At 34.8% G+C, this 22,454-nt stretch overlaps 1 protein-coding gene across 1 annotated transcript; it reads left to right on the top strand.

Moving 5' to 3' along the window:
- Positions 1 to 1,910: 1,910 nt before the first annotated feature.
- On the top strand, positions 1,911 to 22,354 carry LOC124368035 (collagenase 3-like). The gene is made up of 4 exons (XM_046825308.1): positions 1,911 to 2,042; positions 3,359 to 3,534; positions 20,601 to 20,744; positions 22,204 to 22,354. Exons 1-4 carry the CDS (start codon positions 1,911 to 1,913, stop codon positions 22,352 to 22,354), a joined length of 603 nt encoding a protein of 200 aa, XP_046681264.1.
- Positions 22,355 to 22,454: the final 100 nt, after the last annotated feature.

Raw genomic sequence — 22,454 nt, forward strand, 5'->3', positions numbered from 1 at the left:
TCATATAGTATACGTAAAGGTGAGACAGAGACCCAATGTATTGGTATAAACAAAAACCGGTTTATTTAACGTTAGTTAATGTGAATCTAATATTGTAGCGTATATATAGAAATCCATAAAACTATTTACAATGTTTTTATTGCATCATAAAATTCACAAGATAAATTTATTTATGAAGTGGAACATTCTTGGATTTAATTTTTAGGTTTATTATTGAAGTTTTTCCGTTTCCCAATACAATATTTTTTAGTCATTTTGGCCCATTACTGTCATCCAAGAAAAATAAGAGAATCGAAGGAGGACAGTGTCAGATTATCGAAAACCTGGCAGCTTGTGATAAAGAAGCCATATCGATCGATTATGTTTCGGTCAATGACGCTAGGCTCTCCGCCCTATCCCTCGCGTATTACTACTACTGGTACTGCCAGTTTTAGTTAAAAATTTTTTATTGATTTTTATTTTGTAGGTAATATTTCGATAATTTTTATATGATAGTCAAAGTTTAGAACGCAGAGTGAAGTGTGTAAAAAGTGAAATAATTTGAACTCGTATTTAAGCAAACAGGATGGATAAACTGTGTTAAAGTGAACCAGAAAATTTGGTGTCAATATTTGCAAAAAAATTTAGGTTGTTTTTTGTAATTTGATCGTACTTTTCTTTCAAATAAATAGAAGGAAGGTAGACTTAAGTACACTTCTAAGTGTTATTGAATATTTTGGTAACTTTAGTTTCTCTTCTAATTCCTCCGCCAGAATTGGAATTAAGTTCCCAGCTACACACGAGCTATGCACGGGCATGCCCAAAAGCGTTTATAAGGCCCAAAGCCGCGGCTGTATGTACCCTATGCGCGGGTACAATAGCACACAATACACTCCTCGATTATTGATACTTCAGCCGAACTTTCCGCCGACCCTGTACATATTTCAGACCCCTTCTTGTATTTAAACACCACCTTTATGTTACCACAATAACCCAAGCTCGGCGCTCCTTCGCAACTTTTCGCTACATTTTTAAAACTGGGGTATAACGTTCCCGCCTAATAAAGTACGCTCAATTTCTCGTATCCCTTAAGGAAAATAAATTTAATCCTTAATGGTTAATAACTATTGTGTCAACAAATATAAAATATTATTTAGTAAACATAAATAATATTTTTGATTTCTACGTAACTCCAGAAGTTATGCCTAATTCTAACAATAAACTGTCGGCTAATGTTCTTGTAAAATACAGATATCAATTGACAACGCTGAAGTAAAAATTACTGAAATTGGTCTAAAATAAGATATAACGCGTATTAAAAAAATTGTATTAAATTTTAAATAACCCGCTCAATGTAGAATTTATTTACTGGTATAAATTCAGAAACCTCCCTTAAAACTCCGTGTATAAAAAAAAATACCAATACATTGGTCTCGCCATAGGAGGGAACTTTTGTAAACTCTTAGCCATTATAATTTTGGTCTGTTGAATTGTAGTGATATCACTCTCATTAGAGGAGTTTATAGTTTCCTTCTGAACATTGGGCCTTCAGATGAAAAGATATTAGAAATATGAGAGGAGTTCCTAAATAGAGGCGTAATATGTTCAAGGTCGGCTGTTTCCGTACATCTCCTTGGATACAGTATAGAATATATTGTATTCTGCGTATTAGTCAGAGTATAAGGCTTTTCTTTTTCCCAATTTCATGTAAAAAGTGCAGTTTTGTCCATTTGTATTTCACTGAGTTTAAATTTTGGAATCGTCCTGAAGAAGACGGCGAGTTAGTAATTATAATTATGATAACGGAATATAATGTCCGACTATTATTCTTGTCATCAGCTGAGTTCCACAGTTTCATGGCACGCGTTAGTGTTAAAAAAGGGATTCAAATATTTCATTAGGGATTCGAACCATGAGCATCTTAATTTGTGATGGCTTCAATTGACAAGATTACATTCAATTCTTTCACTGCCAAAGCTGACCCTGTTACCCCTTCACAAGTCTACACCATGGGCGCACCCAGCAAGGATGTGGGGGGTGGCAGCTACATCCTGCCCCCCTTAGTAAAAAAACAAAATTAGGTAGGTCAACTGCCAATGATCTGTTGTTTAAAACAACACAATTTAAAATATTTTTAATTTTAGTTTTAATCACAGTTCCGTTCTAAAATTTCACAACCTCAACGAACACGATCCCCTCCCCCCCCCACAGATTTTATTCTGTATACCCCTATGCTCCGCACCAATAAATATTTACAGTGCAGAATCCAACAAAAACTGGAAGATAGTTGTCAATATTTTGTCCAAAACCATCCCCAAATTCCCACCCACGTTGGGAAATTATGGTGCTTTTGTACCACAGGCCGAACTCGTATACGTCCTTCAGGGACTCCACAATCGACGATCTCTCATCTACCTCTCTTTCCTGTGTCATTCCCTCTCAAGAGTGCCAAGTCCTAGAAGAATTCACCAGCAATACAAGTAATTAAAGCGTCGTGTTACAGTTCAACCCTTGTGAAACTACCTACTGTAGTCGTAGTTACAGTTCAACCCTTGTGAAACTACCTACTATAGTCGTGGTTACAGTTCAACCCTTGTGAAACTACCTACTATAGTCGTAGTTACAGTTCAACCCTTGTGAAACTACCTACTATAGTCGTAGTTACAGTTCACCCTTGTGAAACTACCTACTATAGTCGTAGTTACAGTTCAACCCTTGTGAAACTACCTACTATAGTCGTGGTTACAGTTCAACCCTTGTGAAACTACCTACTATAGTCGTGGTTACAGTTCAACCCTTGTGAAACTACCTACTATAGTCGTAGTTACAGTTCAACCCATGTGAAACTACCTACTATAGTCGTAGTTACAGTTCAACCCTTGTGAAACTACCTACTATAGTCGTAGTTACAGTTCAACCCTTGTGAAACTACCTACTATAGTCGTGTTACAGTTCAACCCTTGTGAAACTACCTACTATAGCCCTTGTTACAGTTCAACCCTTGTGAAACTACCTACTATAGCCCTTGTTACAGTTCAACCCTTGTGAAACTACCTACTATAGTCGTCTTTACTTCCGAAAAATCCACAGTCAGCAACAATAAACTTGGATTTCCTCCGTATGGACAGTATTCCCTGACGACCTCCCACCGACTCCGAGGACGAGCAGATCAGTCAAGGTCCCCAGGACGGGTCCCCAGCTGTCAGCTCGACCCTCGCTGACGGACAGTTGCCGGGGTGGAAGTCGGTGTCGAAGAGGTGTATAAACGGTCGACCCGACTCGGGCGCAGCCTGTCCAAACAGTAACGGAACAAGATGGCGGCTGTTTATAAGCGTTTCTGTTAAACAAGAGGGCCTGTGTTTATGTGCTGTGTAAACAGTGCGAGCGGCTGGCTTGGCGAGGCCTAAAACACACTTTAGGCCGACTAATAATCGAACTGCTGCGGTTACCTCGTGTGCAGGTGAGAGCACTTTCCTCCATTTCCTTGCCAAGTTTCCTGTGTCCTGCTATGTCACCAATCCTGTACCCTATGTCCTATATTCAGACCTGTGTCCAGTACTTACATCATGTGATCTGTATCCAGTGCCCTACATTCTATCCTGTGTTCTGTACTTACATCTTATATTCTGTATCACGAGCTGCCCTACATTCTATCCTGTGTCCAGATTTCGATATATCTGTATGCAGTGTTCTATCCTGTGTCAAAATTACATCATTACTTCTTGTATCCAGTGCCCTACATTCTATCCTGTGTCCTCTTACATCATATATTCTGGTATCCAGTGCCCTACATTCTATCTGTGTCCAGTACTTACATCATATATTCTGTATCCAGTGCCCTACATTCTATCCTGTGTCCAGTACTTACATCATATATTCTGTATCCAGTGCCCTACATTCTATCCTGTGTCCAGTACTTACATCATATATTCTGTATCCAGTGCCATACATTGTATCTGTGTCCAGTATACAAAAAAATTGTATCCAGTGCCCTACATTTATCCTGTGTCCAGTACTTACATATATATTCTGTATCCAGTGCCCTACATTCTATCCTGTGTCCAGTACTTACATCATATATTCTGTATCCAGTGCCCTACATTCTATCCTGTGTCCAGTACTTACATCCATATATTCTGTATCCAGTGTCCTACATTCTATCCTGTGTCCTGTACTTACATCATATATTCTGTATCCAGTGCCCTACATTCTATCCTGTGTCCATTACTTACATCATATATTCTGTATCCAGTGCCCTACATTCTATCCTGTGTCCAGTACTTACGTTAATTGATCACGAGCTGCCTGATAATCTGATGCAGTTTTCCTTGTCAAAATTACTTTACTTCTTGAATTTTCTAGGGATCCTCTTATTTTTCATGGATGACAGCAATAGGCCGAAATATCTCAAGAATTCTGTTCTACTCGAAATCGGAAAAACTTAAATGATTAGTCTTAAAATTAAGTCCAAGAAAGCTTGTCGCACTGAATTATTTTAACTTGTAAATTGTATCATGGAATAAAAACAAATTGTAAATAGCTTTATGGATTTATAAATACGCTATAATATTAGATTAACGTGAATTAACGTTAAATAAACAGATTTTTCTTATATCCTTATTCTGCATCCAGTGTCCTATATCCTGTCCGGTGTCCTATAGCCTACTGTATTCTGTATTCCCTATGACAGTTGCAGTCCAATAGAAGAACGCAGGGAAGCAGGTTCTTTTGTAGAATTTGCAAAGGATATTTGACACAGTTTCGTAATAACGGTATCATCATCAAGTTCAAATATGTGTACCTTCAGTCTTGATCCTCATGGCCTAGTGTTTTAGGATCAGTAGCGTAGTCAGAATTTTGAAAAGGGGGGGGTCACCAGAAGTTTGTACGTTGGCAATAAAACAAGGTCGTGAACACAGTAATTTCCAATAATTGTTTTTCGTCGATTTTATGTTGAGATCTTCATCTGAGACTTCGTTCGATAGTTGTATCCCCTAGCCCCTCTCATTTACCACATTTGATTAGTGCACCTGATGCTAAAAAATATTAATTACTAACAACCTTGTTTGTTTTTTGCCATGTTTATCCGTATGTTATAATCAAATTTAACAAAATTAAATTACAAAAATGATGAATTGTTGTTTTTTTTACAAGGCGTGCCTCTCATTCTTTTTGGCTCAGATGCGAAGTTTAAAACTTGCCTACAGAACGCTGTAGTAACAGCTAAGTGTAAACTAATTAGGTAATGTGGGTGATAAAAATATGGCTCGTTTACAGAAGTTATCTTGTAGAGAGAGAGTGAGAGAGAGGGAGGAAGTTACGGCGAGTTGCCAAACATGCTCCGCGTGTTGTCTTGTTCTTGTTTAATATACTACGAGTAGATAATCATACTCTGCCACACTGGAGTATCATACTCTGTTTTGATATTGTAAGATTTATGTCCCAAACAGTGATCATCGAATGGGAGTAACTTTATTCGCTGCGGTGGACTGTGAAAGGAATACACAACTTTGAGATATTTACTTCCATTACTGAACACGGGAATAGAGTATACGATAAGCGGACCCGGTTTTTACATCTATATTTACAACTGATATTACTTACTTGCAACTTTCGATATAACCAACCGATACCAATTTTTGAACATTAAACAACTTGTATGAACTATAAACACTTTTTCATTTGGATACTAAAACTTCTTTAAAGCGGTTATCCAGGAGGAAACAAAAATAATAATGCATAGGTCACTGATACAAAAGAAATCAGTAACACTAGGTTTCGAGATCTGCAATCTGATTTCTTCAGGTAAATAACTAACCTAATACATCAATCGTAGGTGGTTGGTCGGCGAATGCAGACCTATTGTGACCTGTATTCTGTAGTTAAGTTGTAATAATTAGTGTTGTGTTCAGTTTTTATTAAGTGCACGTTTTAGAGTTAGCGAAGTTGACACTCAACGCGATGGTTGTAATTCCTGACTTACGCGTGCCACAACGCTCTGGTATTTGTTTATTTTAACCTGGTTTGTAAATTATCTATTAGGTTAGTTATTTACCTGAAGAAGAGATCAGATTGCAGATCTCGAAACGTAGAGTTACTGATTTTTTTAATCATTGAACGATGGCGAATGTCCGGAAAATCGTGTTTCTATCACAATCCTTCCATCGTCAAAAACAAACTTCAAACAAAGAATTATGCATACTTAGTATTTTTGTTATTATCGGTTCATTATTATTTATGATTTTTACCTATTTCAAATTTTAATTGTTTGTTTGATCATTTACTATTTATGAGATTGTCACTTTGTGTATTATATATTGGTAATTCTAATTTCAGGTATGATTTTTATTACGATTGTATTCGATATATGAATATTAACTATCGATGATTATACTAATCGATATAAAAACCGGATGCGCTTATCGTACGCAGGTATTTCGTATATCAAAGACAAGTAAGGGGACGGACAAACAGCTGTTGTCTCGAAGAAGACGCATCGATTGGTGCGGCCGACAGCATCATATTTCGCAGCGGTGTTTGGTCTGCTGTAAAGCCAGTAATTAATGGATTACTCTGACATTCTCCAGTCAATTGTAGACCACGTGATGCTGACGTCATCCCCTCAATTGCTCGCCACCATCGTATCGCCATCTTGGCCACATCTGTTGGCTTCCGCGTCTGCTCGTTCTCGGTCTTATCGGTTTATTCTATTACGGGAAGCGATCCGCTCGAGCCCACGAGAGGTTCCAGGCCGAGCTTCACATCAAAAGTCGGCCGGCTCGTTTATGTGTTTCCTCCCGAACGCGAGGCTGTTAGCCACGGTGTTCTTCGGTGAAACCGGGTTTCGGGCCATATATCATCGTCGATTTCCGGTCCTAGTTAAAGCTGTGTTTTATGGAGTCGTATTCACACCCTATAATGGATTCCTTTTTTGAAAACCAAAGTGTAAAGTAGCTCTCGGACCGGAGCGACTTCAACAAAGCAGTGGCGTATATAGAATTGTATTTCGGAATGGCAGGCGGCAGGCTTACACACTGGGTCGTTTAGGAATTATTAAATAACCTCAAAAATAGGGGCTCAAGAATCTTCGTCCGGAAAGTTTTCATCTTTAAGACCTCGCAAATATGTTAGCAGCAAAATACTAAGTAAAATTGTAATATGTCTCTAAAAGTTTCCGGGGGGGGGAGCTTGAAAGCCCCTAACCTCCCCTCTTATATACGCCCATGTCACAAGGTAAACAAGGCCAAGATTCGGGTTGGTGAGGGAACCTTTGGGATCACCCTACATATTACAGACTCATACACTCTTTGCAGTATCCCTCACCTCATCTGCTTCACTACTTTGCAGTATTCCTACTATTAGTATACGTGTGAATGCTGTCGTCAAATCTGATTCAAACCTGTTAGTGATCCATCCAACTTTCTCACTCCCTGGATTTGGATGTAACGAACAGAGATCCTTGCTGTATGGTCTATAATTCCTTCCGGTCCGAGTTATATCCGTACAGTAGCCTTCCTCTTTCGGCTAACTCTGGACTGGAGGCTCGACCGGACGACGATTTTGCCGGATAAACGTTGGAAAAACACGCATAACCTACAACCGTATTTCTAAAACGGCAAACATCAACACACTCGGAAAATTCTAGAGCCTTGGCGAACGAAAAAGGAATTCAAGACTTTACAGGGATAAAGCAAAAACAACAGGTCCGTATGTGTCATAGAACTCAGTTGAAACGTCGTCATTTTCCGGCCGATCATGAAGATTAAAACAATGCCTTATTAAACATTGGCCGGTTAAAAGGAATTCAGGTTTGAAACAGACCGGTTAAAGCGGTGGCCGGTTAAGAGGGTGGCTGCTGCATTTCTGTTAGTTTCGCTTTAAGTTGCTGGAAATATAAGAAATATCGTACTGCCAACGAATGGTCGGGAGAATTTGACCACATTCATCCTTCCTAATACCCCAGCATCTGCAGAGCACCTTCATTTTCCTCAGCTACTTCACGGCTTTTTGGCGCCAGAGTGGCCGATTCCTTTGAGGCCCAGTGCTGCATTTAGAACCAACTGTTGAGTTAGTTTGTTGTGCAGCCGCCAGGTGGCAGTGTGGCCTGGAATAGCCGGCCGGCCGTCTGGTATAACTGCATTAGTGCTTCCTTCCCTATTTATACCTTCACAACACCGACAGAAGTGCTGCCAGAAACACGCCATTGTGTAGTGTGCTGGTGAGAATGGGAGATGTATATATATAGAGGATGTGTTACATTGTAGCTGGATGTAAACAAACAAAAGTGTACGAGTCAATGGTGTTAATGTCTTTGTGGAAGTAATTTTCTTCTCCAGTTGATATAATATCTCAGCTTTTAAATTTGCCATACACTATTGTAACTCACATCTGCCTGAATAGTATTGCCACTCCGCATACTCGAGACAGCTAATACACGAATGTATTCCAACCAGTAGGAACATGAGGGTTAAGTCCAGGGTATTGTGGGTTATTGTGCTCGATTTGTATGTAAAGCAATATAAATAATATGATCTAGCTTGACACCTTGACTGAAAGAGAACGTAGCCAGGACAAAATTTGGGGGGGGGTCTAGGTTACTGATTCAAATTCAGAAGAATCGAAGTAGTCCTAAGTTAGATTTTGGGAAAATACATTTGGAGAGTGAAATCAATTCAGGCTTCAAATTAAGCAACGTGGAAGCAATTTTATTCTACAGCAGAAGGGATAGTTCTATAATAAGCACACATCCCTACACTCAATCAAAGACGCAGCCAGGAAAACATTTGGGGGGGGGGGGAAGTCCAGACAACTGATATTTTCCCATAGTGCCCCATTTTGTCCCTTAAAAAGTTCTTGACCCGTTTCTTTTTTTTTTGAGAACGATCTTTCAGCAGTACACGTCAACAATACTGAATTATTTATAAATAGTTCCTTTACTAAACAAGTAATTAAAAATTTGGGGGAAGGGTTAGGGCCCCTTGGACCCCCTCGCTAGCTACGTCCCTGACTGAAAGAACGAGAATTAGTTCGATAGTAGATATGTAGTATTTCCAAATCAGTTCAAATTTTGGTGGGGTTGCTTTTGTATAAGGCTGACATATTGTTTACGTATCAAGTGTGTATCATTAAGCCTTCCAAGCAAGAAGAATGCTTCTTTCAAGATCGGGAAGAAAGTTTGAAGACATCCCAGGATTCGAGGACTATCCTGCATGTTCCCTCAAGATCTTCTGATGATGCAGATGAGGTCTGGTGCGAGGCGAAGTGGTGACTCACTCAATCTGGGTGTGATGTGTTCCCCCGTCCATCACAACCTCTTTGAGTGAGCGACCAATTCGTTTCTTCTGCAGGAATCCAGCAGCAAAGGAATGTGACCGAAGAAACAACTCCATTGTTGAAATGCCACGCCTCTGCGATACACTTACTATTTAGTCAGCAATGCATTGTACTCGTATACAATATTACAAATCTTATCTTTTGTTTGCTACTTTAGGGGATTTGAGTGGTACATTCATGTTATATTTTATTTGTTAATCTAACAATAAGATAAGTAGTTTCTTTCATAATATACACAAAATATTATTTATAATTAAAAGCAGCGCTAAGATTGTTATTGATAATTGTTCTTTATTATTATTAATATAGTCTTTTCAAGTTAAAATTTTGCTGTAACGCAATGAATATAACCTTAATTATAGTTTAATGTAAATAGGCTACTTAATGTTGTACTTTTAGGTTGATGGTACAAACTGGAAATTTGTTACTTTAGTAGAAATTCTTTAACTAATCACTTTAGCTTTTACTAAATAATTAACTACTTCAAATAGGACTCGTATTTCTTTTTTTTAATTTATATTAAATTTTCTTTTTAATATCTACACGTAATACACCTTATTTTGTCATTATTTTATTACAGTAGAGTCCCGTTAATCCGACCTAATTGGGGCCGAGCCCTATTCGGATTATGTGATTGTTCGGATTAGCCAGAATTACAGAAAAATACGGTTTTAAACTTGAGATGGGTCTATTTTGTTATAGAATTATCAACATTGTTTATTAAAACATGTTTTCTGACTGTTGCATTGTATTTCTTGACAAATAAACGTGTTTGCAACTACTAAGCACATTTACCGTATTTTGTGTGAGAGTTCTATTGTTAAGCAATGTGAGCGTACTGGATATTGTACGGGTCCACGCGTTCAATAGTTGTACGAAACTACGCGTCATCCAATAGACTCTTCAATGCGACAGAAGACAATAACTTAATTTATGTCTTTTAACAATTAATATTGTACTCAATAATAATATCAGTACTGTACGTCCAATTTTTGTTTGATTTCACTTCTTAATACAGTAATTTAATTCATACTTAACCTATAAGTTTCAATTTGGAACTGTATTTAACTTCATTATTTATGTACTGTACCGTACACAATTTATCTTAATTAAATATCTATTTAATTAAATTTTTCTTTGTTTATGTACGAAATGATGCACCCATTTTCATTTTTTATGTAATTAGTTCCTATAACTGTTCATTATCGTTATAAATAATTCCTCCTGGACCTGTTCGGATTAACCGACGTTCGGATCACACGTGTTTCGGATTAGCGGGACTCCACTGTATTACTAGTTAGTAAACAGGCCGTACTTTATAGAATAATAGGCTTAACTAATCTGTTTTAGTAGTAACATTCATTACTACGAGATTATTATGATATAGTGTATAATCTTGGACTGTATGTAATAAAAGACAACGAACCTGTTTTTTTTAGGGCTATTCTGACATATTTGTTAGATTTAATTTTACTATTAATTTCGTTTTAAATTTTTTTTTATATATAGATTTAATTTGTACATTCCCATCTGTTTGGTTTAGCAGATGTTTTATTTGAAGGAACACAACGCATGCGTAGACCACTTAGACTACAACTACAGCGGAAGTCGGGATTGCCAGCTTGGAATTGGGGCAAAGGAAATGCGTCTTTAGTGGATGACAGTCGTGTGCTGTAGACAGACGATCATTGTACCACAACAAACCGCGATTAATTACTCCAGCTACCGCTAGAGAGCAGGCGGGCGACATCGATGGTAGAGCGCTCTGGCGCCACTGTGATTAAACTAATTAAGGAGTGCATTAGAGCAACACGGCCCTTGAGCAGGGCAGAACGGGCCCTTAGTTAAGGGCGGGAGTAATCCGGAAATTCACTTGGTTAGAGGAATGGAACTGCTCAGTTTGAGATATCTTGGGTCTGTTGGTGAACTTATAAAAAATTATCCCAAATTGCGTTTGTTACTTCCTTGAATTTTAACACCTTCCAGGTTAAACTGTGTAGCTGCTTTATGTTTAACTCCGTTCAATAAGAGTGAACAATTCTGATTTCAGACAATAACGCAGAACAAGCGTTATGGATTTTTATCGAAGCTGTGCAATACTTTTTCACTTTATAAGGACAAATTGTTCGATAGTAAAATATAGTTCAATAGTTATATTTTACCCAAATTAAGCAGTGTTCTTAAAACGACTAATATTAGACCAAAAAGTGATCGGGCTCTCCTTAAAAAATTAAATATTTTTATTGCTATCGTGGTCGGTTTAGTTTTGATTTCACTCTTAGCAAAACTGTATACAGTTACATTTATGCATACACAATTAGTTTATTAAAATGCTCCATCTAAAAATAATATCTGTATTTTATTATTCTGACTGTAAGAGGAACCTAAGGTTTTGTTTGAATTGAAATGTTACCATTAGTGAATTCATGGTAAAAAATTCGGTGTAATATTTGTGTAGACTGAGTATAAATATAAAGTACAGATCTGCCTGGATTGTATCCCAAACGGATTGAGATATTGATGTACAACCTTCACCATACTTATTTAAATACTTCTTTGGATTTTTTAGAGTTTAAAAATCCCTCCCCTTTTAAAAGGAGGTTAGAAGGAAGTAATTTTAAATTTTCAAACTGCAACCCCTATCTTGTGACATGTACTTTTAAAGGTATATTCAACACAAATACAATGATATAATTAAAACATCTCTATGACGTTCCTGGCAAAAGCTACCCATTCTACTTTTGGGGGATTTTGGAATTTTCAAATTTTCATCCCCTTTTATAAGAGGGGAAAATTGTTTATCCTTAAAAATAAATCAAGAAGAGTATTTTAATAAGTATGGTGAAGATTGTACATCGATATCTCAATCCGTTTGGATATCCAGGCGTGTCAGGACTTAATTTACACCCTTTTTAAGAATTTACACCATTCATGTTAATACTGCGCGCATAAAATTTGTAATTCATGTTTGAACAATAAACATACATTTCTTAAGCCTGCTTATGGCGTGCGTTTTTAGCCGATGAACCTACAGCATGCTACCTAATGTATATATATATATATATATATATATATATATATATATATATATATATACCGGTATATATATATAGATTTTTATGAAACATTATAACATGTGTCCTTTGGTTTAGAGAGAACGACTTCCCCCTGAATCAAGTAAAGGGTAAGATCTCTAAATTTGATTTTCATCCATATAGCGTAGACGATATCAGTCAATCAAACCCAATCAGCTGTGAGGGCATCACGTCTGTAACCATTCTAACTTGTTAACGTTACTATTGTCTCGGACGTGTCAATATCACTTAGCTCGACCAACACAACGTCGGCCTGACAGTCCGGTTGTAACATAAACCTGAGGACAGAATGTGATGCAAGTGGCAGCTAAACGTCTGTGCCGGAGATGTGGCAACGTCGCACTCCGATGGCTGCTGCCGCACACAAGGGCTTCTCTGTTTTTGTGCTGTCACAAGCTCCGGACTGCTGTTTTTGTGCTGCCGGCGGACACGCATCTGGTCTTTATTGAAATGTGAGGAGTGCGTTTATGATTGGCGACTTTAGTGGTCTTTGAAACCAAGCTCCGTTTCCGAGTCACTCGATCTCGCGTGGAATTCAAACCTAACCTCAATTTCGTTGTAATCTTAGGTAGAGTACCAGACAATTTCCTGATTGTAAACCCAAATTTAAAATGAAAGCTGCGCAGTTTATATTAAGCCTTGGTCAGTAAATACATAACTACTGGTACTGTGTATTTGTTGTATTATTCAAATATTTCCATAGCTCATAATTTTAAATTCTCTGTGCTTAATTAATGGTCACATCTTTATAATGTAATTCAATACAATGTAATGTAATACATAGTTCTGCTAGTTTTAGGTGACACAGTGTACAGTACGATAATTTATTTATATTTATTAAAATTGTTTATGTATTTCTTGTATGTTTATCGCAAGTTATATTATATTATACCCGTAATTACAATATGCCTGTTACAGTAATGATTTCTATGTTGTATTTATTATTGTTATTTAGGCTATTTATTTATTGTTATTGTTCTTATTTATACTCAATATTGTTGTTATACTATTGTCAGTCTTATTTATTGTTATATTTATTAGTATCTTTTATCTTAATTAATTATAACAGTATATATTTATTACACATTGGTTCACATTGTTATTGGTCTGCTATAGTGTAGGAGTAAATTAATTAGTAGTAGTTGTAATAGTATCGCCGAATGTACGTACAATTAAACATCCCAATGCGACGGACTGCCAACATAAAGACTAAAAATGTTTACTTGTCAACTGCATTCCCGCACGCACCTTGCAAGGTGCCTTGGGGTGGTAGAGCCTATACATGTGAAATGTATTTTTCTGAATAAATGAGTTTGAACTTGTACAATGTCAGTAATGCCAGTGAATGAGAGTCAAACGCTAATGCCTTCAAAACTAAAAAAAGTGAAAATATTGTTTTAATCGACACAATCGCACATTTAATCTGCAAATACGACATTGAAATCCAGAATTACTATTGAGTAGTGTAACATTTATAAGCAATGCATATCAAGAAAATTCTTAGAATTAAAGAAAAAGAAACAATAATCTCAAACGTACACTACATAATAGAGCTTACGAACAAATTAAAAAGCGGACTGCTTCGCTCATTCTGTCTTATCCCTTGGGCTGGCCTCTAGGCTGTATGGGAATCTTATCAAATAGGTCGCGATAAGACTTGTCCGACCACAAGCAGGATTGGAGTCAAATGCTCCTGTACACTATCCCTATCCTTCTCCTTGGATGAGTGGGGTGGGGCCCCTTATGCAATTGCAAGTCCAGATATCTATCTACCTTACGGCGAAAAAGTGACTGAAATAGGAATTAATTGTCCTCTTGAAGATTTTTTTCTTATCTTTTTTATACATTCTCAGGGGATGGATATCACTAAACTACTTTAGAAACTGGCAATTTTCAAAGTAGCAAAAATTAGGACTCAATATTAGGAGATGACACAGTCAATAGCTCTAAACCGAAATGAAAAATCCAATGGATTTCTTATACAAGACTGTTATTGAAATGTGGAATGCTCTGTTTTGTTTGATAGTACAAATTAAAGGCACGGTTTTTAATTTCAATGAACAGTAGACTATGTAGAAAAGAAGATGATGCAGTGATTTATATATAGAACATTATTTCGGAGGTAACTCACTGGGTGGTTTAGGAGGTATAAAATACTCCTTAAAAATAGTGGCTCAGGAATCTTTACCTGGGAAATTTTTGTCTTTCAACATTTCCAGGGGGTAACTTGAGCCCCCCCCCTTATATACGCCCATGAGATGTAATGTAATATTATATTGCAAGGGAATGGAATCATACTTAAATGGTCACTAAGAGTTCAATGATTCTCTTAAATTCCAATGTTCAAATAGTTGACATGTGACTTTAATGTCACTATAAATAATTAAAATAAATAAATATTTGGCAAATCAATGTTTTTTTACCTCTTTTTAGAAGGCGTAGCACCCCTCGGCAAACGTGAGTTTACTCTCATATAATTAATGTTAATTTCAACAGGCGTAAACGAAATAATTTGACAAAACAAAAAGTATTTTGAAGCTTATGTACGTAAAAAGGAAATACGTGATAAAAATGTAATGTTTATTTTATTTGTTTTAATCACGGGATTCACAAGACAGTACCTTAGAGTAAAATGATGTAAAACTGTTACAAATATGATTAAAAATAAGACCAAAACGACCGTTTGAAATTAACATTGGATACTCATGATAGTTGAGGGGTAGGCTACTGTACCCTCTTAAGTCTTCTTTCCTTCTTCAAACAAGTTTTGTACAGCACATTTGTTGTAGATGATGCTTGGTTTTAACAGGGTCAAATACAGTAGAAAATGTTTTTGTTTTTAACACATTGAATAATCTAATGTTGAACTGATTTCTTGTTTAATAAACATTGAATAATCTAATGTTATGCTGATTTCTTGTTTAATAAACAGTGAATAATCTAATGTTAAACTGATTTCTTGTTTAATAAACATTGAATAATCTAATGTTAAACTGATTTCTTGTTTAATAAACATTGAATAATCTAATGTTAAACTGATTTCTTGTTTAATAAACATTGAATAATCTAATGTTAAACTGATTTCTTGTTTTTGTTTAATAAACATTGAATAATCTAATGTTAAACTGATTTCTTGTTTAATAAACATTGAATAATCTAATGTTAAACTGATTTCTTGTTTAATAAACATTGAATAATCTAATGTTAAACTGATTTCTTGTTTAATAAACATTGAATAATCTAATGTTAAACTGATTTCTTGTTTAATAAACATTGAATAATCTAATGTTTAATAAACTGAATAAAATGTTAAACTGATTTCTTGTTTAATAAACATTGAATAATCTAATGTTAAACATTGATAATCTTGTTATGTTAAACTGATTTCTTGTTTAATAAACATTGAATAATCTAATGTTAAACTGATTTCTTGTTTAATAAACATTGAATAATCTAATGTTAAACTGATTTCTAGTTCCATAAACAGTGATGACATTTTCAGTAGAGGCGGCAGGGCAGCTGGGGTTACATGCAGCCTGCTCATCCATTTAGTGACCTCATATATTAATTTGGTCTGGACACGAAATTCCACCCAAAATGCCTTGCTCTCTCATCATTAAGATGTGTGGCATTTTCAATTACTTTATTCAAAACACATGTGCTCTGTGGTGAGGAATGTGAGAAAAATGAAACATGGTTTCGTGGAGTTTAATATTAACTCGTGAATTTTGACCATCATGACAAAAATTGTTTAGAATTTTTTCGTCATCAAGTTATATTGGGAATATTGGAAAAACTTTGCCCATAATGAGCAATTTGCGGAAACCTGAAAAATAATTCATAATTTGAGTTAAAAAAGTAATTTGAGTGTAATAGATGGATAAATATTATGTTTATTTTCTCATTACAGATTGAGTATATTACAAATTATATATTTTTTTATTTCTAAGTTTGCTTCTTTATAGCATGGAAACCAAAACTGTTTTTAGTGTGGGAAAGACATATACTTTGTTTAATATAACTAAACTTTAAAAAGCATGCCAATGATATTTTAATCAGATAAATGTTTTAAAAGTTATATGACAAATAAATGATTTTATAATTTGTTAGCGGTATTTTTATCAAACAGTGAAACCAACCAATGTAATCTAAAATACACAATTTAGTTTCCGTATAAAATAATCTGAACAAACTCAAAGACATTTAAATGAGTTTCCAAGGCAATGGAATATAAATGTTTGTATGAAGCATGAATGGATGATCCAGGAGTCTTTTTCAACAGAAAATGGTTGAATAATACATCGTCCATTAGTCCTCAAAAGGGTTTAAAGCAGAAAATAAATTTCTTTTTACTATATGCATATGTATATATGAGTTTATCTTCTTGGTAAAATGAGAAACCTCTGTTCTTCATCTTGTTTTATTCTGTTTCGACTTCTACTAACTAGAAGGTACTTGAGTACAGAGAGCATATAGATTATATGTGATATATATCGGACCCCCCTCCCGATTTCATCTAACCCCCCCCAAATTTTTTCCTAGCTATGTTCTTAACCCATAAATTGTGTAATGAACCATCCTGAATAGTATTAGAAATAAATAGACTTTTATATAATTTATGTGGGTGATTAAAGCTCACAATATAGATTTTTTTTATATATAACAAAAAATTTCAAGTTTAATTTCACCTGAAATATATGTGGCTATCCAATAATATAGGTAATAATGCAAGTTGAAGCCAAAGTTTAAGGATTAAATTATTTTAATCTTGTTGGATGGTTACTTACATTTTTTCATTCTTCCTTAAAGGTTCATGGGTAACCTATATCTAAGGGGAATTAGAATTTTTCTTGTCATCAGAATAGAAAGACCTTATTTAAAAAAGACCACACAATTTTTTACCTACAATCAGTTCAAGATTTTATTTTTAACGAGGTTTGGATTATTAATTAGATGTAAAGGGCGTTTTTATACTTTCACTAGGGTAATTTGTTACAGTATTTTGTTTACTTACTTTTTACTGATAGCATAAGTGGAATGAAATTTTGGACATACGCCTAGATCAACAAGGCACTTTTTGGTCTATTCAAAATTTTGAGGTGATGTCCCCGAATGAGGGGTAAATATATAAACCTAATGCATTTTTTGTACAGCTTAAATATATCTTTATTTGTTTGATTTATAAATCATATTAAAATTTCATTTTGAGTATTAAAAAATTCATAAGTATTTAAACATTAATTTGGAAAAAGGTAAACTATGAATGAAAAATTCTCAGGATTACAAGTGCAATTTTTAAGATAGAAATACATAACAAATAAGCCTCTTTTAGAATTTTGAATCTCCAAAAGGGAACTAAATACTGATATTCAAGTGTCTATTGGTACTTAACAATATTTTATCAGGATATGTCCGATATTTTATATCTTTTTATTCCTTGTAGTATTATATATTTTTTACTCCAATTTTATCTTTTTCAAATGTATATGTATAACTTATGATAATACTTCTAATCTGTCAAATTAAAATTTGCATATTTAATACTTATAAAATGATTACACATTAGGATTAATGTTTCACAAGTTTTAATTAAAAGTATAGAAAGTGCTGGTTTTGCAGAACTTCAATTTCATTATGTGTTGGTCTGCTATATTAAAATGGATAAATTTTTTTTACAAAGTCCCATTTAAAATCATCACCATTTACTACGTTAGAGAAGTTTATATATGCTAATTTTGAGAATCATAATGAGTCTTCTAGTTTTGGTACACTGTAAACCCCCCTCCCCCCCAAAAAAAAATCCCTGAATGTGACTGAGTTTTGCAATTGTTTCTCATTGTTATAAAACTCTTAACTGGAATATCATTACAAATTTAGGACATGTTATGAGAGTTATGTTAATGAGAGTTCACCTCATAGACAAAGTGTTAAAAAAATTATCTGCTTAATACTGTAACATTTTTGAAAATATTAGTAAGTAAATTAAAGCAAAAATGAAATTTTGTCATCCCAAAAATGTACAAAATACACAATATTGGACATAGCACAAAAATTACGTTACATTTTTTTATGTCCATCAAAAGTGTGTATGATGGAAGTATTATACTGCCATTCCAAGAATTACAGTATTAATCTGTCTTTTGTGATTTTAAATCATGCCATTGCGTATTTCTTAAGTCTCCATAGTGCTTTATACGATTTTGGTTCCTGGATATTTTTGTCTACCTTCCGAACTGCAAACTACAAACCAATAACCCTATTAGCACCAACAACAAAACAATACAATTTCGAGGCACACTCTCAATAAGAGGTCGCGGTTTGAGGAAGAGCTTGAGCGGATTTTAAAGAGACCAGAAGAAAATAGAGAATCAATAGAGGAAAGGGCGTGGTCACTCCCTATTAACCCTCCATTTAGTAATGAAAAACAAAAAGCCAGAGACTACATTGACTGCCTGCCATGAACTCTCCAGGGATTTATGTGGTCTGGTTATTCTAGGGGAATAATGTTTGTTAGACTTCACAATACAGCTGTATATTTTAACATTTGCAGTTTACAGATTTTATTGTATATTAGTTTAATGAGCATGATATATGGTGCTGCTATAATAATAAATTAAAAGTAAACAAAAATTTTATAATTTATTAAACAGGATTTTTATTTCAAATTATATGTAATTATATTGGATTTTATCATATGTTACTATTTTAAGCATAATTCACCATTGGAGTGAAGGTGTTAAATTCATAATACTATCAGGGGCGGATTTTGCTTAAAGTTTGGGTGTCTAAAATAGGGGGGCTTGAGGGCTCTTCTCTGAAAAATTAGAATATTCCATTCTTAAATACATTTGTACACATTTTGGAGTCTAAATTTACTTTTTTTCAAAATAAAAAACATATATTAGGAAACATTTTGGTGGTGGGATCGTAACCCTTTGACCCTTGCCTCCCCCAAAACCGCCATTGAATACCAGGTAATACTTTGATGCCATATTTAAATCAAATCTGTTCTCCCATTTTTGTATTTGGTTTAGATTTTAAGGTCTTAATTTTTAATGTCAAACATGTATCAGTAATTTAAGATAATATAAAACCCTTGTTGTCTCATTAACAATTGTCCCACTGAAGCCCAACTGTAGCATAATATTCCAGTCTGCAGACCAATTGGAAACATCACTTCCAACTAATTGTTCTCCTATAGTCTGACTGAGTTATGATGTTCCAGTCTGCAGACCAGTTGGAAACATCACTTCCAACTAATTGTTCTCCTATAGTCTGACTGAGTTATGATGTTCCAGTCTGCAGACCAGTTGGAAACATCACTTCCAACTAATTGTTCTCCTATAGTCTGACTGAGTTATGATGTTCCAGTCTGCAGACCAGTTGGAAACATCACTTCCAACTAATTGTTCTCCTATAGTCTGACTGAGTTATGATGTTCCAGTCTGCAGACCAGTTGGAAACATCACTTCCAACTAATTGTTCTCCTATAGTCTGACTGAGTTATGATGTTCCAGTCTGCAGGCCAATTGGAAACATCACCTCCAAGTAATTGTTCTCCTATAGTCTGACTGAGTTATGATGTTCCAGTCTACAGGCCAATTGGAAACATCACCTCCAAGTAATTGTTCTCCTATAGTCTGACTGAGTTATGATGTTCCAGTCTGCAGGCTAATTGGAAACATCACTTCCAACTAATTGTTCTCCTATAGTCTGACTGAATTATGATGTTCCAGTCTAAAGACCAACCTCACAGGGTTGTAACATTACTTCCAACTAATTGTTCTCCTATAGTCTGACTGAATTAGTCTACAAACCAATCACATAGGGTTAGAGCATCACTTCCAATCCTTTTTGCAACAAAAATAACTATGTTTTCGCTTGTAGTCTGACTGCAATATGATGCTGCTGTCAGCAGACTAACCACAGCATCACTTCCAACCTCTTAATAAAATTATATCATTTGTTCTTCTATAATCTGACCATAGTATGATGTTGTGGTTTGCAGACCAACCACAGCATCACTTCCAACCTCATTTTTCAAAAAATCAAACAATTTGTTCTGATTTAGTCTGATTGTAGTATGATGTTCCAGTCTACAGACCAATCACACAGAGTTGGAGCATCACTCTCAACCTCATTTTTTAAATTAACTATTTGTCGTCTTAGTCTTACTGTAGTATGTTGTTGCAGCCTGCGGACATATCACACAGAGCTGGACCATGGGCAAGTGCGGAGAGAGCTTCACCAGGCGCTGGAAATCTGGTCAAGACACTCCAACCTCACTTTCCGAGAGATGAACAGCGATGATGCGGACATCATCATCAAGTTTCACAGGTACATCTCAGTTATTTTAAATCATAATTAATTAAAATGCAAAGCAAATTTTTTTAAATTTTATTGATTTGATGTCTAATATATTTTCCACCTCAGAATTATCTTAAAAATATTTTTTGTTACCACAGTAACAAATATAAATGATTAAGGGGGATGGGAAAATAGTAAAATGTGGAATTTTGAATAATAGAAACGGAAACAATCAATAAAAAGGACGTACAACATTTCTGTCTTTCAGTTAATCGTATTTCCATGTACAGGATAGTTGAAACCCTACATAACCCAACTCTTACCAACCCTATACAGTATAAATACTACAGCTCTAGACTTTCTTTACTGTACATTGTTATTCCTTTAAGAATGTAACAACCAATGTAGTTGAATGAATGCTGCACATATATTAAAAAACTTTAGTGCTTGTGTCAAAAATATTTAAAATAGTTAATTAAAGAAAGGATTGTTAGTATTACTGACTTAAAGAATTATGTACTTGCTTCTACAGATATTTAAAATTTAGTGTATGGGCAATTGTTAATAATGTAAAACCTATTTACTCGCAGAAAGTATTTGCTAACCCAAAACTCTAACTTACTAGAGATACAAAATAATATATTGTAACATCAACTGAAAATGCAATTTCTTTGTTTTCTTACAAAGTAAATTGAAATGGTTTTATAAAATAAATGTTATAAAAAAATAACTGTCTAATACTTTGAGTCCAAATTCAGTTAGTCTCAAATTTCCGAGAAGTTGTTCATCATACATTTTGTGTTGTCATGTTTGATAAGGTACTTTAGTAAGTATATGTAACAGTTTGTTATAACAATAAGATAGTACAAATCACTTAATTAAAATTGTACTCTGGGTAAAATGAAATGCCTTTGTGGATTTTATTTCTTCATGATTAATTCTATGATTTTGTTCCATTTTATAACACATTTTTCAGGATGATTTTCTTTTTTGGTTAATAATGTATAATCAATATCAATTACTTATAACAATTAATATTTTATTACAGTTATCAAATCTGAAATTAACTAACTGATTTGGATTATTTTTAATTTAAATGAATTTTTACATTTTTGAGTTAATTTATTTAGAACTGCACCTATTATTTCATTATAACTTAATGTTTTTTTTTTATATCAAGATATAAATATTTGTTCATATTTTATAGTACCTTATTTGATGCTAACCAAACCATGTTCACTATTTTATACTAAAAAGATTTATACATTATAAAATGTGATATACCACAGAATTTCCAAAAAATGGGGTAAGAAATGAATAGGCCGGTATTTGTTAGTACTATTTCACAATAATCAATACCCAGACAGAAACTATTTTTGTACACCCAATTTTGTTTTATTAGCATTACACAAAAGATCCTTATTTCACAGAATGCAACTATTTTTTGACAAAAATCATGCCTTTCTACATAAAGAGAATTCTGTTACAGAAGAGAGCATGGGGATGGCTATGCATTCGATGGACGAGGGAATATCCTAGCCCACGCCTTCTTCCCTGGGGAAGATAGAGGGGGTGACGTGCATTTCGACGATGATGAGACTTGGCTTCTTGAGTACCAACACAAGGAGGATGGTCAGTAACAAATATTGTTGTAATATAAGTAAGCACAGACTGTTTCTTTGCCTGGGAGAGGATAGAGGGGGTGACGTGCATTTCGACGATGATGAGACTTGGCTTCTT

The sequence above is a fragment of the Homalodisca vitripennis genome, chromosome 8, assembly GCF_021130785.1.
Source record: "Homalodisca vitripennis isolate AUS2020 chromosome 8, UT_GWSS_2.1, whole genome shotgun sequence".
NCBI classification, from domain to species: Eukaryota; Metazoa; Arthropoda; class Insecta; order Hemiptera; family Cicadellidae; genus Homalodisca; species Homalodisca vitripennis.

What these genes read in the sequence shown, in the direction of transcription:
- LOC124368035 (XM_046825308.1), top strand. Translation starts at nt 1,911, where the DNA reads ATGGCTTCAATTGACAAGATTACATTCAATTCTTTCACTGCCAAAGCT. An exon ending in TATATTCAGACCTGTGTCCA is followed by an intron (nt 3,535 to 20,600) that starts GTACTTACATCA and finishes ATGTTGTTGCAG; the next exon opens with CCTGCGGACATATCACACAG. An exon ending in ATCATCATCAAGTTTCACAG is followed by an intron (nt 20,745 to 22,203) that starts GTACATCTCAGT and finishes ATTCTGTTACAG; the next exon opens with AAGAGAGCATGGGGATGGCT.